General features: G+C 35.1%; 1 protein-coding gene across 1 annotated transcript in view; it reads left to right on the forward strand.

Moving 5' to 3' along the window:
* Nucleotides 1-14,944, forward strand: part of HIVEP1 (HIVEP zinc finger 1) — a 445,290-nt gene that overhangs the window by 387,633 nt on the left and 42,713 nt on the right. Inside the window, exon 6 of the mRNA XM_053714746.1 lies at nucleotides 1,217-1,318. Within this exon, the coding sequence (XP_053570721.1) occupies nucleotides 1,217-1,318 (102 nt within the window). The remainder of the gene's footprint in view (nucleotides 1-1,216; nucleotides 1,319-14,944) is intronic.

Here is a 14,944-nt window from a genome sequence, read left to right on the forward strand (position 1 = left end):
ACCGCCCGGGTGGTGTAACTAAACCATTGTTAAGTCTGTTATATTACATACAGGTTATTATTTTTTTCTTTTTCCTCCAGTGTATAGTAAAGTTAAAACTACCTGCTCGTTGCCACTTCACCGTCTCCTTCCTTACCAGGTTCAGGGCGAGATACCTCCCGTACTTTACCAGGTGTGGAGTCAGGCGGAATTATGAAGCTAAATCCGGCACAGCAGGAGCCGACCTTCTTCCCCGGTATCTTAACTTCGGGCTGCCGCGTTAACCTGTATCCAAGACTGTCACGGCTGATGACGCTGCACAGTGTGCGTCTCTTCTGTTACACCACCCGGCTCCGAGTCCGCCGTATGCGTTTGTGGCCAGTGCCTAACCGGCCTACGTAGGCAATTGGGGCTTCCGGCAAACCTCTCCGACCTCCGACTTCCCTGACCAGGATACTTAATCTCGGCTATAGGGAGCTTGTTTGTGGGGTAGTGTGGAACTAGCTCTTTGCACCTGAGCTGCTGAGCGTGCTACCTATTGCACGCCCCTCCCACCGGAAAACCAACCATTTTTTCAAGGTCTTCATGTTATATAGTTTGACTACCATGTCAGACATATTATTTATCATTGTCAAAGAATATATTCCACACCCAATTTTTCTTTTTTTTTCCAGGCCTTCCCATCTTTAGGTAGAAGTAGAAAAGTCATTAATAATTGAAGTAAGCTTTGGTTGGAAAGTTCTATATTTTATGTTACATTATAAATACATAATTTGTATGTATTAGAACTGTTGTTTGTCAATTAATCTTCATGGATGCATTCTTTGTTATAGCTCATTTAAAGCATTTGGATGCAATAGTGAACAAGAAAAGTGATTAATTTACTGCATTCTTTGATACATATTTTTTGATCATTCCACTAATGAGATTATTATGATTATTTGTCATCATCATCTTCAGATACCATTGGTTGGGATATGCATGACGGAGTACCTCTTTGTGAATGCTGTTACGAGAATAAATAAAAATATCATAAATAAAATAAAAAAAATAAAGTTTGACCTAATAAAGTTTGTGTTAGAAAGTGAATGATCATTCCCTTATCGATTGAATATTAAAGCTGTGCTCCTGCCCAAATATGGCACTGTTTGTGTGCAGTGAAAGATACTTTATTTGCAAGTTTTTACTAATGTTCCTGTAAAAAGAAGAGTATTAACATATAATCTTCTCTTTAAAGGAAATTTAACAAAACACATGAAGTCCAAGGCACACAGCAAGAAATGTATGGATATGGGAATTGCAGTAGGCCCAGTAGATGAACATGACACAGATGACTCTGGTAAGAAAGACGAACCTAATACATTTATTTTTGTTTTTAATTTGACAGTGTGTTTTTTAATTACTTCTTTGTTCCTTGTTTATTTGAAAAAAATTGTAGTTACACATTCAGGTAAATTTTTTGTTGAGTTGGTAAAATCAAACTTGCTGTGGGTCACAGTTTGACAACTTGAGTGGACATTTACTTAAGATGCAAGGCTAATTTTAACAAAATATTTTTTTAATTGAAAGCTTTGTCCCAATGAGATCTTTAGTATTTCTAAATACCTCCCAGTATTGCATTGCTGCTCTTTCAACAAAGGATACTAAGAGAAAATATAGTAAATATATTAATACAATTTCACTGGAAATTTGTTTTAAAGTTGTATCTTAATCTTGAAGGAAAAAATTGGGGTTTCATGTCCCTTTAAAGTCCCCCTTTTCTGTCAGTGACATAACTAAAATGTCAATGTCAGATGGAGTTTTTGTTTTTTCGTGGACTTGCTCATGACACATTATTGTATACAGACACTCTCTGCTTGGAGTCTAGGAGGAATTTATATGTGCACTGCACTCTTCTATACTTTTTGGTTGGATCCACATTAAAATTAAATAAATCTATGTATACAATGGGGAGGACAGGGATAGGAAAATAACAAGCAGTGAGATGTCCAAAATTAAAGGGACATGAAACACATTTATTTTTGTGATTCAGAAAGAGCATGCAATTTTAAATAACTTTCCTATTTATTTGTTAAAAAGTATACCTAGGTAGGCTCAGATGATGTTGATTGGTGGATGTACACAGGGCCGCCATCGGGGGGTGACAGGGTTGACTCCCGTCAGGGGCCCCATGGGGCAAGAACTAAAAAAAAAAAAAAAAAATTTAATTTTGGCAACCACCAGTGGGTACTACAGCAGAGTGCTAATTGAGCATGGGAAATGTTATTACAAGGAGTAAAGTATTAGCATTTGAGAGGATTTCTGAGTGTGCAATAAACCACTATGCACAGTGTGAGACAGACTTGGCACTTTGTTTGTACAGTGTGTGCCTGAGTCAGACGGCAGATCACTTTCATTTGCAGAGGAGGTAGGACTTACTTAGCAAATGTTTTTTATTTCTTTGTGCAATTTCGGATTGTAACATCAGTGTGGTAGTAGTTGTATGGTGGGGTCAGGGGTCCATAAAAACACATTTTTTTTAGCAGCAGTGTATTTATGATTATTTGACAATGCTGTAGAAATTCTATATTTAAAACCATGCAGAAATGTTTCCTCCTCAATACACAAATGGTAGGTGCCCTTATGGCAGATATGCAATTTTTTTTATTTATATATATATATATATATATATATATATATATATATATATATATATATATATATATATATATATATATATATATATATATATATATATATATATATAACATTACAGTTTACTGCCCCTTTATGCAAGGATCTTCCAGATGCAAGGATGCATTTTATCTAAGATTTTTACATCTGCATAAAATGTTATACTCTCAGACTAAGATTGCTCAGTGTTTGAAATGAGACAGGTTAACTTAAAACTGTTCAGTTTACACTACAGCTGACTTAGTTTTGAAATACATACCAACAAGCCTAAATTCTGCATTTAACCAGATCTAATGGTATGAGTACCACAGCTTATGCTTCCACCAAGACCATATAGAGTACAGCATTTTCAAAATCCATAAGTACAGCTGACAGATGGGAACATTTGTACACTATATTTGAAGTGGTGCTCTTGGTTGGGGAAAATGGGGAAAAAACAAACAAACATATGTCAACCTTTTAAAAGTACTTTTCTTCATCTAGCCATCTACCCAGATCATTAATGTACAATTTTGAATTCACAGAAATATTTTTGTTTGCACATTTACAAATATGGTTCTTTAAAAAGTGATCTCTTAATGTTTGCATTTTTTTTATCATGCATGTCACACACAGTTGATTTAGGGGATGCAAGGTGCATAAATGTTTCCTCCTGTGAGTGTTTCTGTGGGTGTCTGTATTTATGTCTTTGTGCTTTGGTTTATGTCTCTATGAGTGTGTATGTATTTTTTTTCTGTGGGTCTCTCTGTGAGAGTGGGTGTGTATGTCTTTGTGCATTTTCTGTGGATGTCTGTGAGGATGTGTGCATATGTCTTTGAGCTTTTTCTATGGGTGTCTCTGTGAGGGTGTGTGTATGTTTGTGTATTTTCTCTGGATGGCTCTGTGAGGGTGGGTGTGTATGCCTGTGTTTTCTGTTGATGTCTCTGTGAGGGGGTGTGTGTGTATGTATGTCTGTGTTTTCTGTGGATGTCTCTGTGAGGGTGTGTGTTTTCTGTGGGTGTGTCTTTGAGGGTGTGTGTATGTCTTTGTGTGTTTTCTGTGGATGTCTCAGTGAGGGTGTGTGTATGTATGTCTTTGTGTGTTTTATGTGGTTGTCTGTGTGTGTGTGTTTTCTGTGGGTGTCTGTGTGTGTGTTTGTCTTTGTGTGTTTTCTGAGGCTGTCTCTGTCAGTGTTTCCTTGGGTGTATGTGCAAGTTTGAGTTTGTGTGTGTGTGTGTGTGTGTCCATTGTCTGTTCCTTTTTAGGACATTTTGACCTTATTACTGATTATTCACATCTTTCTACAGACTTTGAGACTGAGACCTTTCCGGAAGTCACCAATCCACCATTTACCCTATAAATTATTGTTTAGGCAGTTAAGGGCCCTTCCTTTCAGCCACTGCATGCTGTTGTCATCCTTTAGTTGGCATCTTCCTTTACAAAAAGATAATCAGAACTCCATATTTTGTTTTCTAAATCTCCTTTTTTTTTTACAAAACTGTAGTCTACCTCATTACTTGTCAGGTCAATGTAAACAAGTGCTGAGTCTCTGTTTAGGTGTCTCTGTCTGAGTGTGTTTCTTTGCGTGTCTGCTAGAGTGTCTATATGTGAATCCTTATGTGTGAGTGTGTGTTTCAGTGTATGAGTGTCTGTGTGTTTGTATGTTACTACCTTTACATTTCCAAGTTTAAATAGACACTTAAGAATAGAGTGCATATACGTTTTAGTCACTTGGTCAAAAATTGCACATGTCAAAGGGGGGGGGGGGGGGCGCTGATCAATGGTTAAGTCAGGGGCCCTAAAATTTCTAGTGGCGGCCCTGGCTGTACATATATGCTTATTGTCATTAGCTTTCAGCTAACTACCAATAGTGCATTGCTGCTCATTCAACAAAGGATACCAAGAGCATGATGCAAAGTTGATAATAGAAGTAAATTGGAAAGTTGTTTAAAATTGTATTATCTATCTGAATCATGAAAGAAAAATTGTGGATTTCATGTCCCTTTAACATCTGGAAGTCATATCCACTAATTTGATCTTATGAGATAGAATTACCTTATACAAAGTTGTTATTGCCTTATGCCTAAACTAGAAGCAACAGGTAAATAAATAAAGGAAATATGAAGGGAGCTCTGTGAGTGTGTAAAAGCTGCTTTTGTGGTAATAGTTGGGAAATCCTGTAGAGCTAAACACATATTGTCATTGCGCACATTAAACATTTTAGATTACACTGGTGTTCACTCGTAGAATGAGATATAACCTGTAAATATATTAAGTGGGAGCACACATTTACAGCAAAAATTACTTTCAGTGCAGATCCCATGTTGTCCTGTGAAAACTTGGACTCCTTTTAGATTGAGAAGTTTTCAGTATATCTATGTTTTAATGTAATGCTGTGATATCACTACATAATAATTATAGAGCAATTCATGCACCACTAAAACCGAATTTTCACAGTTAAATTGTTTTTTATTATGATTTAATTGATTAAATTGAAAAGTGAAAAAATAATAAAAATATATAGCAATACTTAATGGTGTATCCATATTTTTCCTGTCTGTTTTGCTGTCCAGCCTACAATATTTTCTAGCCCAAGTAAGGGGCCACATATTTATTACATTGTAGAAATATTAAGCACACTTAGGAGCCATCTGAGGAGCCTACTACGCTTTACTAGTAGCCAGGGAAGAGGTTTTAATATATGTTCAATGACCAAACAAATTAGGAGCCATGTCTCCCGGCTACTTGGTATTGTCAATCCATGAATAATATTATTGATATACCCAATAGTTAAATTCAGTTTATACACCGGACATCCCTAATAAAATGTTAGGAGCCTCCCTGTCTCCTGGTATTTGTTAAGCCCTAAAATAGATCATTTGAATGGCACCAAATATTCCATGCTTCCTAGAATTAGTGAGTACTTTAACTTTATGGTTTGGCCTAGTATTTATCAGAGTCTGGAAAATATTAACTTGTTCACAAAACTGACCAACATATATTTCTTACCGTGAAGCAATCATATCTTGTAAATGTGCAGAAAAACACTAGATCAATTTCCTTACTTTTAGCCTGATATCTGTTGGTGTAATGTACTGATGTGGGACTTTCCGTTTCCATCAATGCTTTCTTGTCAGTGCAATAGATTTATGTTGTATATAGCTCTTGGTGACAATAGTTAGACTGGGAGAAGTCTCTGACCTACTTGTTAATAATGTGATGGCATGGGCAGAAGCCACATGCTTGGCACTCCCTTTCTGAGTAATGTACTTGATTCATTTTTGTGCTGTTTAAACACGTGAAAATGAAATACCCAAATAGCACACATATTAGCTTTCATGAAACAGAAAGTATAATTTTAGTAGTAAGTGCCCACGTTGTAGGTTCTTACATTTTCAGCACTATGTCCGCAAAAAATATTATATTTTAAATATTTCTCACATCATAAAAGTATGAATAACACAGCAAAGATTTGTGCCAATGGTGTGACATTGCATTTGTACAGATTCACTTTTACCTGATTATGATAGGGGTTGTCTTGCTCAAAACAAAGAAACAAAAACAATGCAGTGTGATGTGGGCTTTTTTACATTGTTCTCTGTTTTTGAGGTATTCATTTGCACGTTAGTGAATACCTTTTTTGCTTTTGCCCTTTGTTTAATGGAAGCATCCCCGTGGCTATCTATTGCTCATCATTGGAATGTGCTTGTCACCAAAATACAAGGTTGCAAAGCAAGGAATGTTAATATGTGAATTAAACTGTCAGGCCAGGTGAACCATTTAGCATGACAAACTGCAATGGGGGATATCCTGTTTCTGGTCTGGGCCTCCACCTCTGCTGCAGTTATTCTAACACATGGTGCATTGTGACTGCCTTCATCTGAGGTTGTTGCACAGAATTAGGACTAAGGGTTATTTTATCTTTTAGAATAAACACCTTAGCATATTCACATTCAGTGTATGAAAGTGCCTTACAGTATCCTCTGTTTTATATAAATGTAATTCATAAGATCCTTAGGATATCACTGACACACGAGAATGGATCAAGGGTGTTGCATACAATTCCGAAGCATGTATATAGTGTCGCAAATAAAAAAAAAACACAAAACGCATTACAGCCCTGGGGGTGGGGGGGACATTCAGAAGCTATTTATATGTTAAAACATATCATTTAAATTTATCTCAGACTTTTGTAATTTCTTTTCTTGTCCAAGTTTGTATTTTGTTACTTGCACTGGCTTGACTCATCTGTTGTGCTGCTCTGTTGACCTGGGTCTACTCTCCATTTGCTGCTGCATTCTGTAACTGTCTAAAAAGGTTCCTCATATGCTCTAGAGCTGTACGGATGTCCTTCTCCAGAGCTGTCAGCTCACAATGTGAGACACTCTTTGTTCTCCAGATCAATAAAAGCACACTATCAAAAAGGGGTGAAAAAGAACAGATCATGCAGCCTCTTCCTGTGTGATCACCAAAGCTCAGAAATTTGTAACACATTAGCATCTGTCATATCTAATATGCAATGTCAAAAAAAAAAACTGCAATTCAGTTAGTATTCAACTTCCATATATATATAGAGAGCTACTAGAATTTGTATTAAAAAAAACTTTTAATGTGAATGTGCAAATTTAATTTATCAAAAGTACTGTAAATCAGTATTATCTTTTTACTATTTGATGGCAACACAATTACAACCTGTATCAGTTTTGACAATGATATTTTGCACGTTTCTATTAGTCCTTTTATAGTATTAATGGTAAAAATACAGTTTTAAAAATATTGGAAAGCTAAAAGTTTATTTGCTGTTTGTAAAGTAATTAGTAGTGTACGTTCATTTGCAAAGTTGGCAGACTTACATTTCAGTCTAGGAGTTGTTTATGCTTCCGCTTAGATGGATGCAGTTTGTATCGTTACTCTGGTCATGTTGGCACAGGTGCTGAGGGTGTACTAATGTATATTCCTTACTAAAACTGTATCACACATCACCAATTGCACTTCCTTTTACTATGCCATAACAATTATTTATCTGCAGTGAAGCAGCGCTGACATCCCTAGCCTTTTTGACTTTAGGGACATCTAGATTATATTTACAGCTTGTTACTCTAACCATTTTATTTTCACTGTAACTTGCCTGCCTTATACCAAAGAGATTTAAATTTAGAAAGGTCTACAACATTAGTTTGAGATGCAGGGCAAACTTTGTATATCTGTAGAAAGATTTATTTTTCTGTTATCTAGGAAACTGTATTTCGGTAGAAAGATTTATTGTTCTGTATTTTTCTAGTAATCCCAGCAGGGGTCACCCTTTGAGCACAGATCACAAAGCTGTCAGCAATTTGTACCAAAATCACTTGGATGTTTGGCCATCTAGTGTACTCAGGTATACTGTCAGAGCATGTGGCATGGCAGCTAGAATCATGATGCAACAATATATTTTAGTTAATTCTCAGTTCTTGTGTAGATCCATTTCACTTTCTGTTTGTTATGTTTAAAGTAAATAATGTTTTATTTCAATTTGTTAACCCACGTTTTTAACTTATTTCATTCAGAAATCTAGCTACTACGTTAATACTTTTCAAACGGATGCCAATGTATATTTTAGTGCCTTTAATATGTTGCTGTAAATTAGTTAAATTATTTCAAAAGTATAAAGAATATAACCAGGTCTTGCACTTTGCTAATTAAACAATTTACTAATGAAATCCTTTGATTTGTGGTTGCCCATCAATGAGAAGGGAACATTCGCTTTATTGCCTTTTACTACATTTTTTTATTGGCATCATACCAAAAAAATGACAACCTCTGCCATAGTAGGGCGCACAAACAAATTTGTTTTAGTTCTAATTCAATCTCATGGAAAAATATTAAATTTGTTGTCACTGCTGTCAGTCTGACATCTGCTCAATTGCTGACGTTTGATTGAATGTGACTTTGTGTTTTGTGAAGCACATGAGATCAAAAACATATTTGTCAACTTCAAAGACATTTTACATTCCTGCAGGGCAGAAGTACTTGATTGGACTGCGATTTTCTTTTTTTAATTTATGCTTTCATTTTAAAGATCCTGTTGATCAATTGTAAATAATACATTACGTATAACAATTAATGTAGTGATTGCAAATTAGTTATAATACACTAAAAAAGTAACTTTATTTATGTGTCTACTGCATTAATAATTATGTGTTACTTGCAATACAGAATATTTCCAGGTGTTTGGAATTTATTCTTTTTTTTTAATTCTGTCAGCATGTGGGGGAAGCAAAAACATTAATTGTTATCATATTAGGAACTTGATAAAATGTAATTTCTAGGTGGTAGGTTGATAATGCCAGGAAGATTAAATCCTTTTAAATATGCTGTAACAAGCCTGTATCAAATAGGGTAACAGTAACTGAAGAAATGTGCTGCACTAAAGGTATGTACACGTTTGATGTGTAAATAAGATTGATAGCAGCTTGAGCTATCAATGTTTAATATACAAGCGTGCCGGATATCTTAGAAAGATTAGACTTGCCCTTTCAGAATTAAAGACACATTAAACACTTATTTTTATTTTTTACCACACTCCGAAGAGAAGCCAAAAAGCAATTTCCGTTACCTAGGTTTTCTGTAAAATTGCCTACGCCAGGTATTGATTTTTAAGACTGTGAAAAAAAAATGCCTAGGTGATGAAATTTGCTTTTTAGCATCTTTAAAGAGTGTGGGACAAGTACCATTTTTACATAAGTGGTATTTAATATTCCTTTTGTAATATAGCTGTAAAAGATTTTATTTCTTACTCGAAAGTAAGTAAAAGCTGCTTTAGCTTATAAAGACACAGAGATCAGCACTTCTTACAACGTATCTGGGGCAGATCTCAGAGCTTATTTTGTTGCTTATTTGTATTGTCTTGTGTGCATGCTGTGATCTGAGATGTCATCGCAGAAAATGCAGCATGTCTGCAGAAAGTACACATGCATGAACTGTTAGCATTTTTTGCTTTGCATCGCTGCTTTACATCAGGCTCTTCAAACAGCGCTTTGCTCTGGCTGCTCTGTGTAAGTTTTCCTTGATACAGTTCAGTCAGAGCAAAGCACTGTTTGAAGAGAACAATTAAATACAAGAGTAGCTCTGGCTTTCATGGAATTTTTTTTGCCTTTTCCTATCTGCAAAGTTGTGACTCCTGAATTTAAGACCTTTATATTATGTGATGTTAGACCAAGAGCAAAGCAAACTAATGTATTCGACATTTGAAAAAGTAAAAAAAAAAAATCTTTGAAGCTAATTGAAAATGCAAAAACTGCTGCAATATATTACAGGTAGAAAACACTTTTTTTTGTAATATTTGCATCTGTAAAATAGGACAGTTGAGAGGGGATAGAAAAAAATATAAACAACAATATCTTATGTAATTTGGGCATTATTTACATGTCATAATACAGCTTATACATGCAATCTAAATGAAGTTTTATATAATTTTTAATATTTTTGTATACATACCCTCAGAAAGATTGTACATGTACTGTAATCAGAAAGGTAATGTTTGATCATTTTTTTTAAATTTTTTTTTTAATATATGAATTAAAAAGTTAGGATTTCAGAATGTTTGTTTGGATTTTGGAATTCCGGATTTGGGCATTTATACCTTTATAAAACTCTAAAATTGATTTATTCTACATATAATCAACATATTGCCGTTAAGCTGGTGCTTTAGTTTAACTGCCGGATTCAAAATTGAATTCCATTTCAAAAAGGCCTGCAGAAAAAGTTTCACTAAAACAATCTCATCACAGAAAGTGAAAAAAACAGTTCTGCCTCTGGACTTGTGAGTCTGAGAACTTGATATTCAGTCTATTTCAATATGTGTAGTCCTGGATTTCTATTTTATTACACGGTACAAAAGTTTTTGTGAATTGTGTGTGAGATAATCAGATGATCTGGTTATAGGATACAGTTCAGAGAACTGGGACTTACAGTAAGAGCATAGCACTATTCTAGTATATGGTTAGACCATAATGTGGCTGGCTAGTGTCTTCTAAATAATTAGCTAGATGTATTAATATGAAAACTTTTACAACTTCTAATAGCTGAAACACAAAACAGAAGGTTGTATGATCAGTAGCCAGACTGCTAAATGGACAATGTACTTTAAAACCTTCTCCCCTTTAACCCCTTAAAGGGACATTATACACTTGTTTTTTCTTTGCATAAATGTTTTGTAGATCTATTTATATAGCCCATAAAGTTGTTGTTTTTTTTAAAATGGATAGTTTTGCTTATTTTTAAATAACATTGCTCTGATTTTCAGACTCATAACCAAGCCCCAACGTTTTAGGAGAATACCGACGTATACCTACTCCAGCTTGCTTCTTTTTGTGTAAAGGGTCTTTTCATATGCAAAAGGAAGGGGGAAAGGGTCTGATATTTCCCACTTGTAGTGCATGTTCCAGTAACCTTTTAAACAGAGCTAAACTGGAAGCTTCTAAGTAAGTTTTTAAACGGTTTTATACTGGATTTTTATATCCGTATCTGTGCATATTATTTTTTATAGTAGTGTCTATTACATGCAGTTATATGATAATTGGTGTATGCTGTTCCTTTAACAACAGTACCGTGCCCTGTACGTCACCTGTTGCAAGGATTTTCCAGGGCTGTGAAAATGCGGGTCTCAGTGATTGAAGCCTGACTGCGCTATTTTTTCATGCCTCACTGTCACACTGTCCTTTGTTAGACTTTCCAGCTTTGTCATATGGAAGAAAAAAAAAGATTTCCTATGAATGGGATGAATTTTGATAGCTAGAATAGGCAAAGAGTTTGTGCACTGCCGTTTGGATATGGGAGGATAGCTGGTAGGAGGGCCGTTTTAACCATGGTGTGCATGCTGGTATTAAAAAATATACTAGGGTGGGATGATATGTAGAGTTTTAATTGTGGCCACCATCTTCGGAATTTGTTTGCTCACAACGTTCACAAATGCACTTCTACTCTTTAAAGCCTTTCCAGTGTACTGTGATTGCAGCCCTCTATCCTGAGGGCTGGATGTTGAGTGGTAATGGATTTCCCTTGGGAGTAAATTAATGCTTGATTTAAAGGGACAGTCTACAATAGAATTTTTATTGTTTTAAAAGATAAATAATCCCTTTATTACCCATTCCCCAGTTTTGCATAACCAACACAGTTATATTAATATACTTTTTACCTCTGTGATTACCTTGTATCTAAGCATCTTCTGATGGCTCCCTGATCACATGACTTTTTATTTATTATCTATTGACTTGCATTTAGTACTGTGTTGTGCTAACTCTTAAATAACTACTCGGGCGTGAACACAATGTTATCTATATAGCCTACATGAACTAGCAGTCTCCTGTTGTGAAAAGCTAATGAAAAAGCATGTGATAAGAGTCTGTTTGTAGGGGCTTAGAAACAGTCAGAAATGTAGAGGTTTAAATGTTATAAAGTATATTACTATAACAATGTTGGTTGTGCTAACCTGGTGAATGGGTAGTAAAAGCATTATCTATCTTTTTAAACAATAACAATTTTAGTGTACACTGTCCCTTTAATATTCTTGCAAATGCTCAGTTCCTGTTATAAAACCACATACATTTTTGTTTAGTTAAAAGTTAAGAAATACAATTCATATCACACTTTAAAACAATAAAATGTGTGTACTAAAGAAATACAATAATCCAAGTGTTAATTTATTATTTCAAGACATTGGAGATTTAAAAATGTTAATGATAAAATTAATTTAATTTTAAAAAAAAATCCCTATTTTGGACATAAAGCAATGTTTGTTTTTTGTTTATTGTATTTAAAGTTTCACTTATTTATTAGAATAGTTTTGAAATTGGTAAAAAAAAAAAAACACATTAGCTGCTGTACAATATTTTCTGGTAGGTTCTCAAATATTTTGACATTTTGCAATGGAGAACATTGGGGTTGATCACAATTTACCGTTTGATTATTATTGGCATTAACGGCTATAGATGAGCCTTTTTCAATGTTGCTGCAATAACAATCAGCCATTTTTACTGTTTATCATGGTGTGGTGAATTATGTTCCAGTCCTGTTTTACTGATCACAATCTAAATTCGTAATACTTAAAGGGACATTAAACCCACATTTTCTCTTTCATGATTCAGATAGAGAATACCATTTTTTTTAAAATTTATTTATTTATATCCAACAATATGTACAAACAAATGAAGTCCAGCATTTTTTTGCCACACAGGGCCAGGTATAACATAATGTACAAAAAAATCAAAATTCAAGGCAATGGTTTTCACCTTCTCCTATCGAATCAATAATACCTTTATGAAAAAACAAATTGTACATAAAGTTGGGGATTTTTTTATTTTTTTTTATTTTAGTTGAACCTAATACCAATTGATTGCATTTACTAAACAGAAAACAAATACATCCAACACAAACAAGAAAAGAAAGGAACAGAAAGAAAGAAAGAAAAAAAAAAAAAAAAGGGGGGAGAGGAAAAAAAAATAAAAAATTGACAAAAGAAAAATTTCCCCTTATCCCTTCCTCCCTCTCTCTATATCGATTTGTTTTCTGCGGGGGGTTTACCAAATTCCAAGGAGAACCAGTTCCGTATCCCTAAACGGGAAGATCAAATATTCGACCTCCCTGGGAGATAAGGCCTTGATGAAGTTCGACCACTTGGAGAAGAAACACCTCACCTCTTGATCATTATGTAAATTAGTGTCTAATTGTTCCATGATGCACTGTTTCTTCAAGCAGTTTTTTATCTCTAAGATACTCGGCGTTGCTCTCGATTTCCATTACTTCAGGATTAGGTATCTAACCGCTAAAATTACCAAAGTAACTAATTTAATGTCATCCTGTGGAAGGGCTAGGTCCTCTATGGGAAAAACTATGTTTAAAGGGGATAATTCCACAGACATGATGCCCAACGAGTTGGTGAGCCAGTATTGAATTTTTAACCAGCAATTTCTGATTCTTGGGCAATACCAAAACATATGGATAAGATTAGCTGCTGGGAGTGAACATTTTGGGCATTTGTAATAACTAGTGCTTCGACATTTAGCCCCTTTCTCTGGAGAGAAATACGTCATATGGAGCAGCTTAACATGTGCCTCCCGCCAGGTGGCAAAGGGAGTAACCCGTGCGATTGCCTGAATAGATGAGGTTACTACAGGGATCTCTACAGAGTCTTCCTGGAGCATTACCATCCATTTAGCCTGGAGTTTTTCTACCATTTCCGGGCCTTGCAAAGAAATTAACCTTTGATAGATATATGATATCAATGTTAGGCCATTTTTGGCTAGTAAGAGCCAATTTTCAAGGGTACCCAGGGACCAGTCCCAACCAAAGTCATTTACTAATTTGAGTGTGTAGTGCCTCGCCTGAAGATAAGCAAAAAAATTATTAGGGAGGTGGAATTCCTCCCTAATGGAGTCAAAAGTCTTGATACATTTTCTTTGGAAGTCAAGTAATTGGGCGATGTTCCCTAGGCCCAGGGTCTCCCACTTGAGAAAAAGAGCAGATTCTATCCCAGCTTGAAATTGTGGATTGTTTAAAAGTGGTAGATATCGTGAGACTCTAACTTGAATATTCAGCATAGTACCTATCTTTTTCCACATCTGGATTGGATTGTGGATAGACTTTATTTTTTTTATTTTGGGTGGAATTAAATTATTATTGCAATGCACGAGAGCTATCAACGAATACGGATAGGCTATACTATTTTCCAGATCAAAATTTGTTACGTAGTTAGCTTTAGTTAGCCAATCTACCACAACTCTAGCTTGCAACACTATATTATATAGGCGAATATCTGGTAAGGCAAGTCCCCCATACTCTATAGGGAGCCTTAATTTTGCAAGAGAAATTCTTGGTTTCTTATTCTGCCAAATAAATGAACGAAGTGCAGAGTTAAAAGATAGAATATCTTTTTATTTTAAGATGAGTGGGGTGTTTTGTAGGACGTATAAAATTTTGGGAAGAAGCGTCATTTTGTATAATGCAATACGTCCTGATAAAGACAAAGGAAGTTTCTGCCAGATTTTAAAGGCTTGTTTAACTCTATTAAGCACTGGGGGAACGTTTAAGTCATACCAGGCATTAGGGTTAGGAGAGATCCATATGCCTAAATACTTAAAAGCATCTTGAACTATAGAAAATGGAATGTTAACACAGGACTCCTTGTTATGTTTAAGCCAGCATAGCTCTGATTTTGAAATGTTCACTTTGTACCCGGAAAAGGATCCGAATTGGTCTATAATATCGAGGAGTTTTGGGATATTTCTAGCTGTGTTTGACATGTAAATCAGAACGTCGTCTGCATAAAGTGCAATTT

The sequence above is a fragment of the Bombina bombina genome, chromosome 5, assembly GCF_027579735.1.
Source record: "Bombina bombina isolate aBomBom1 chromosome 5, aBomBom1.pri, whole genome shotgun sequence".
NCBI classification, from domain to species: Eukaryota; Metazoa; Chordata; class Amphibia; order Anura; family Bombinatoridae; genus Bombina; species Bombina bombina.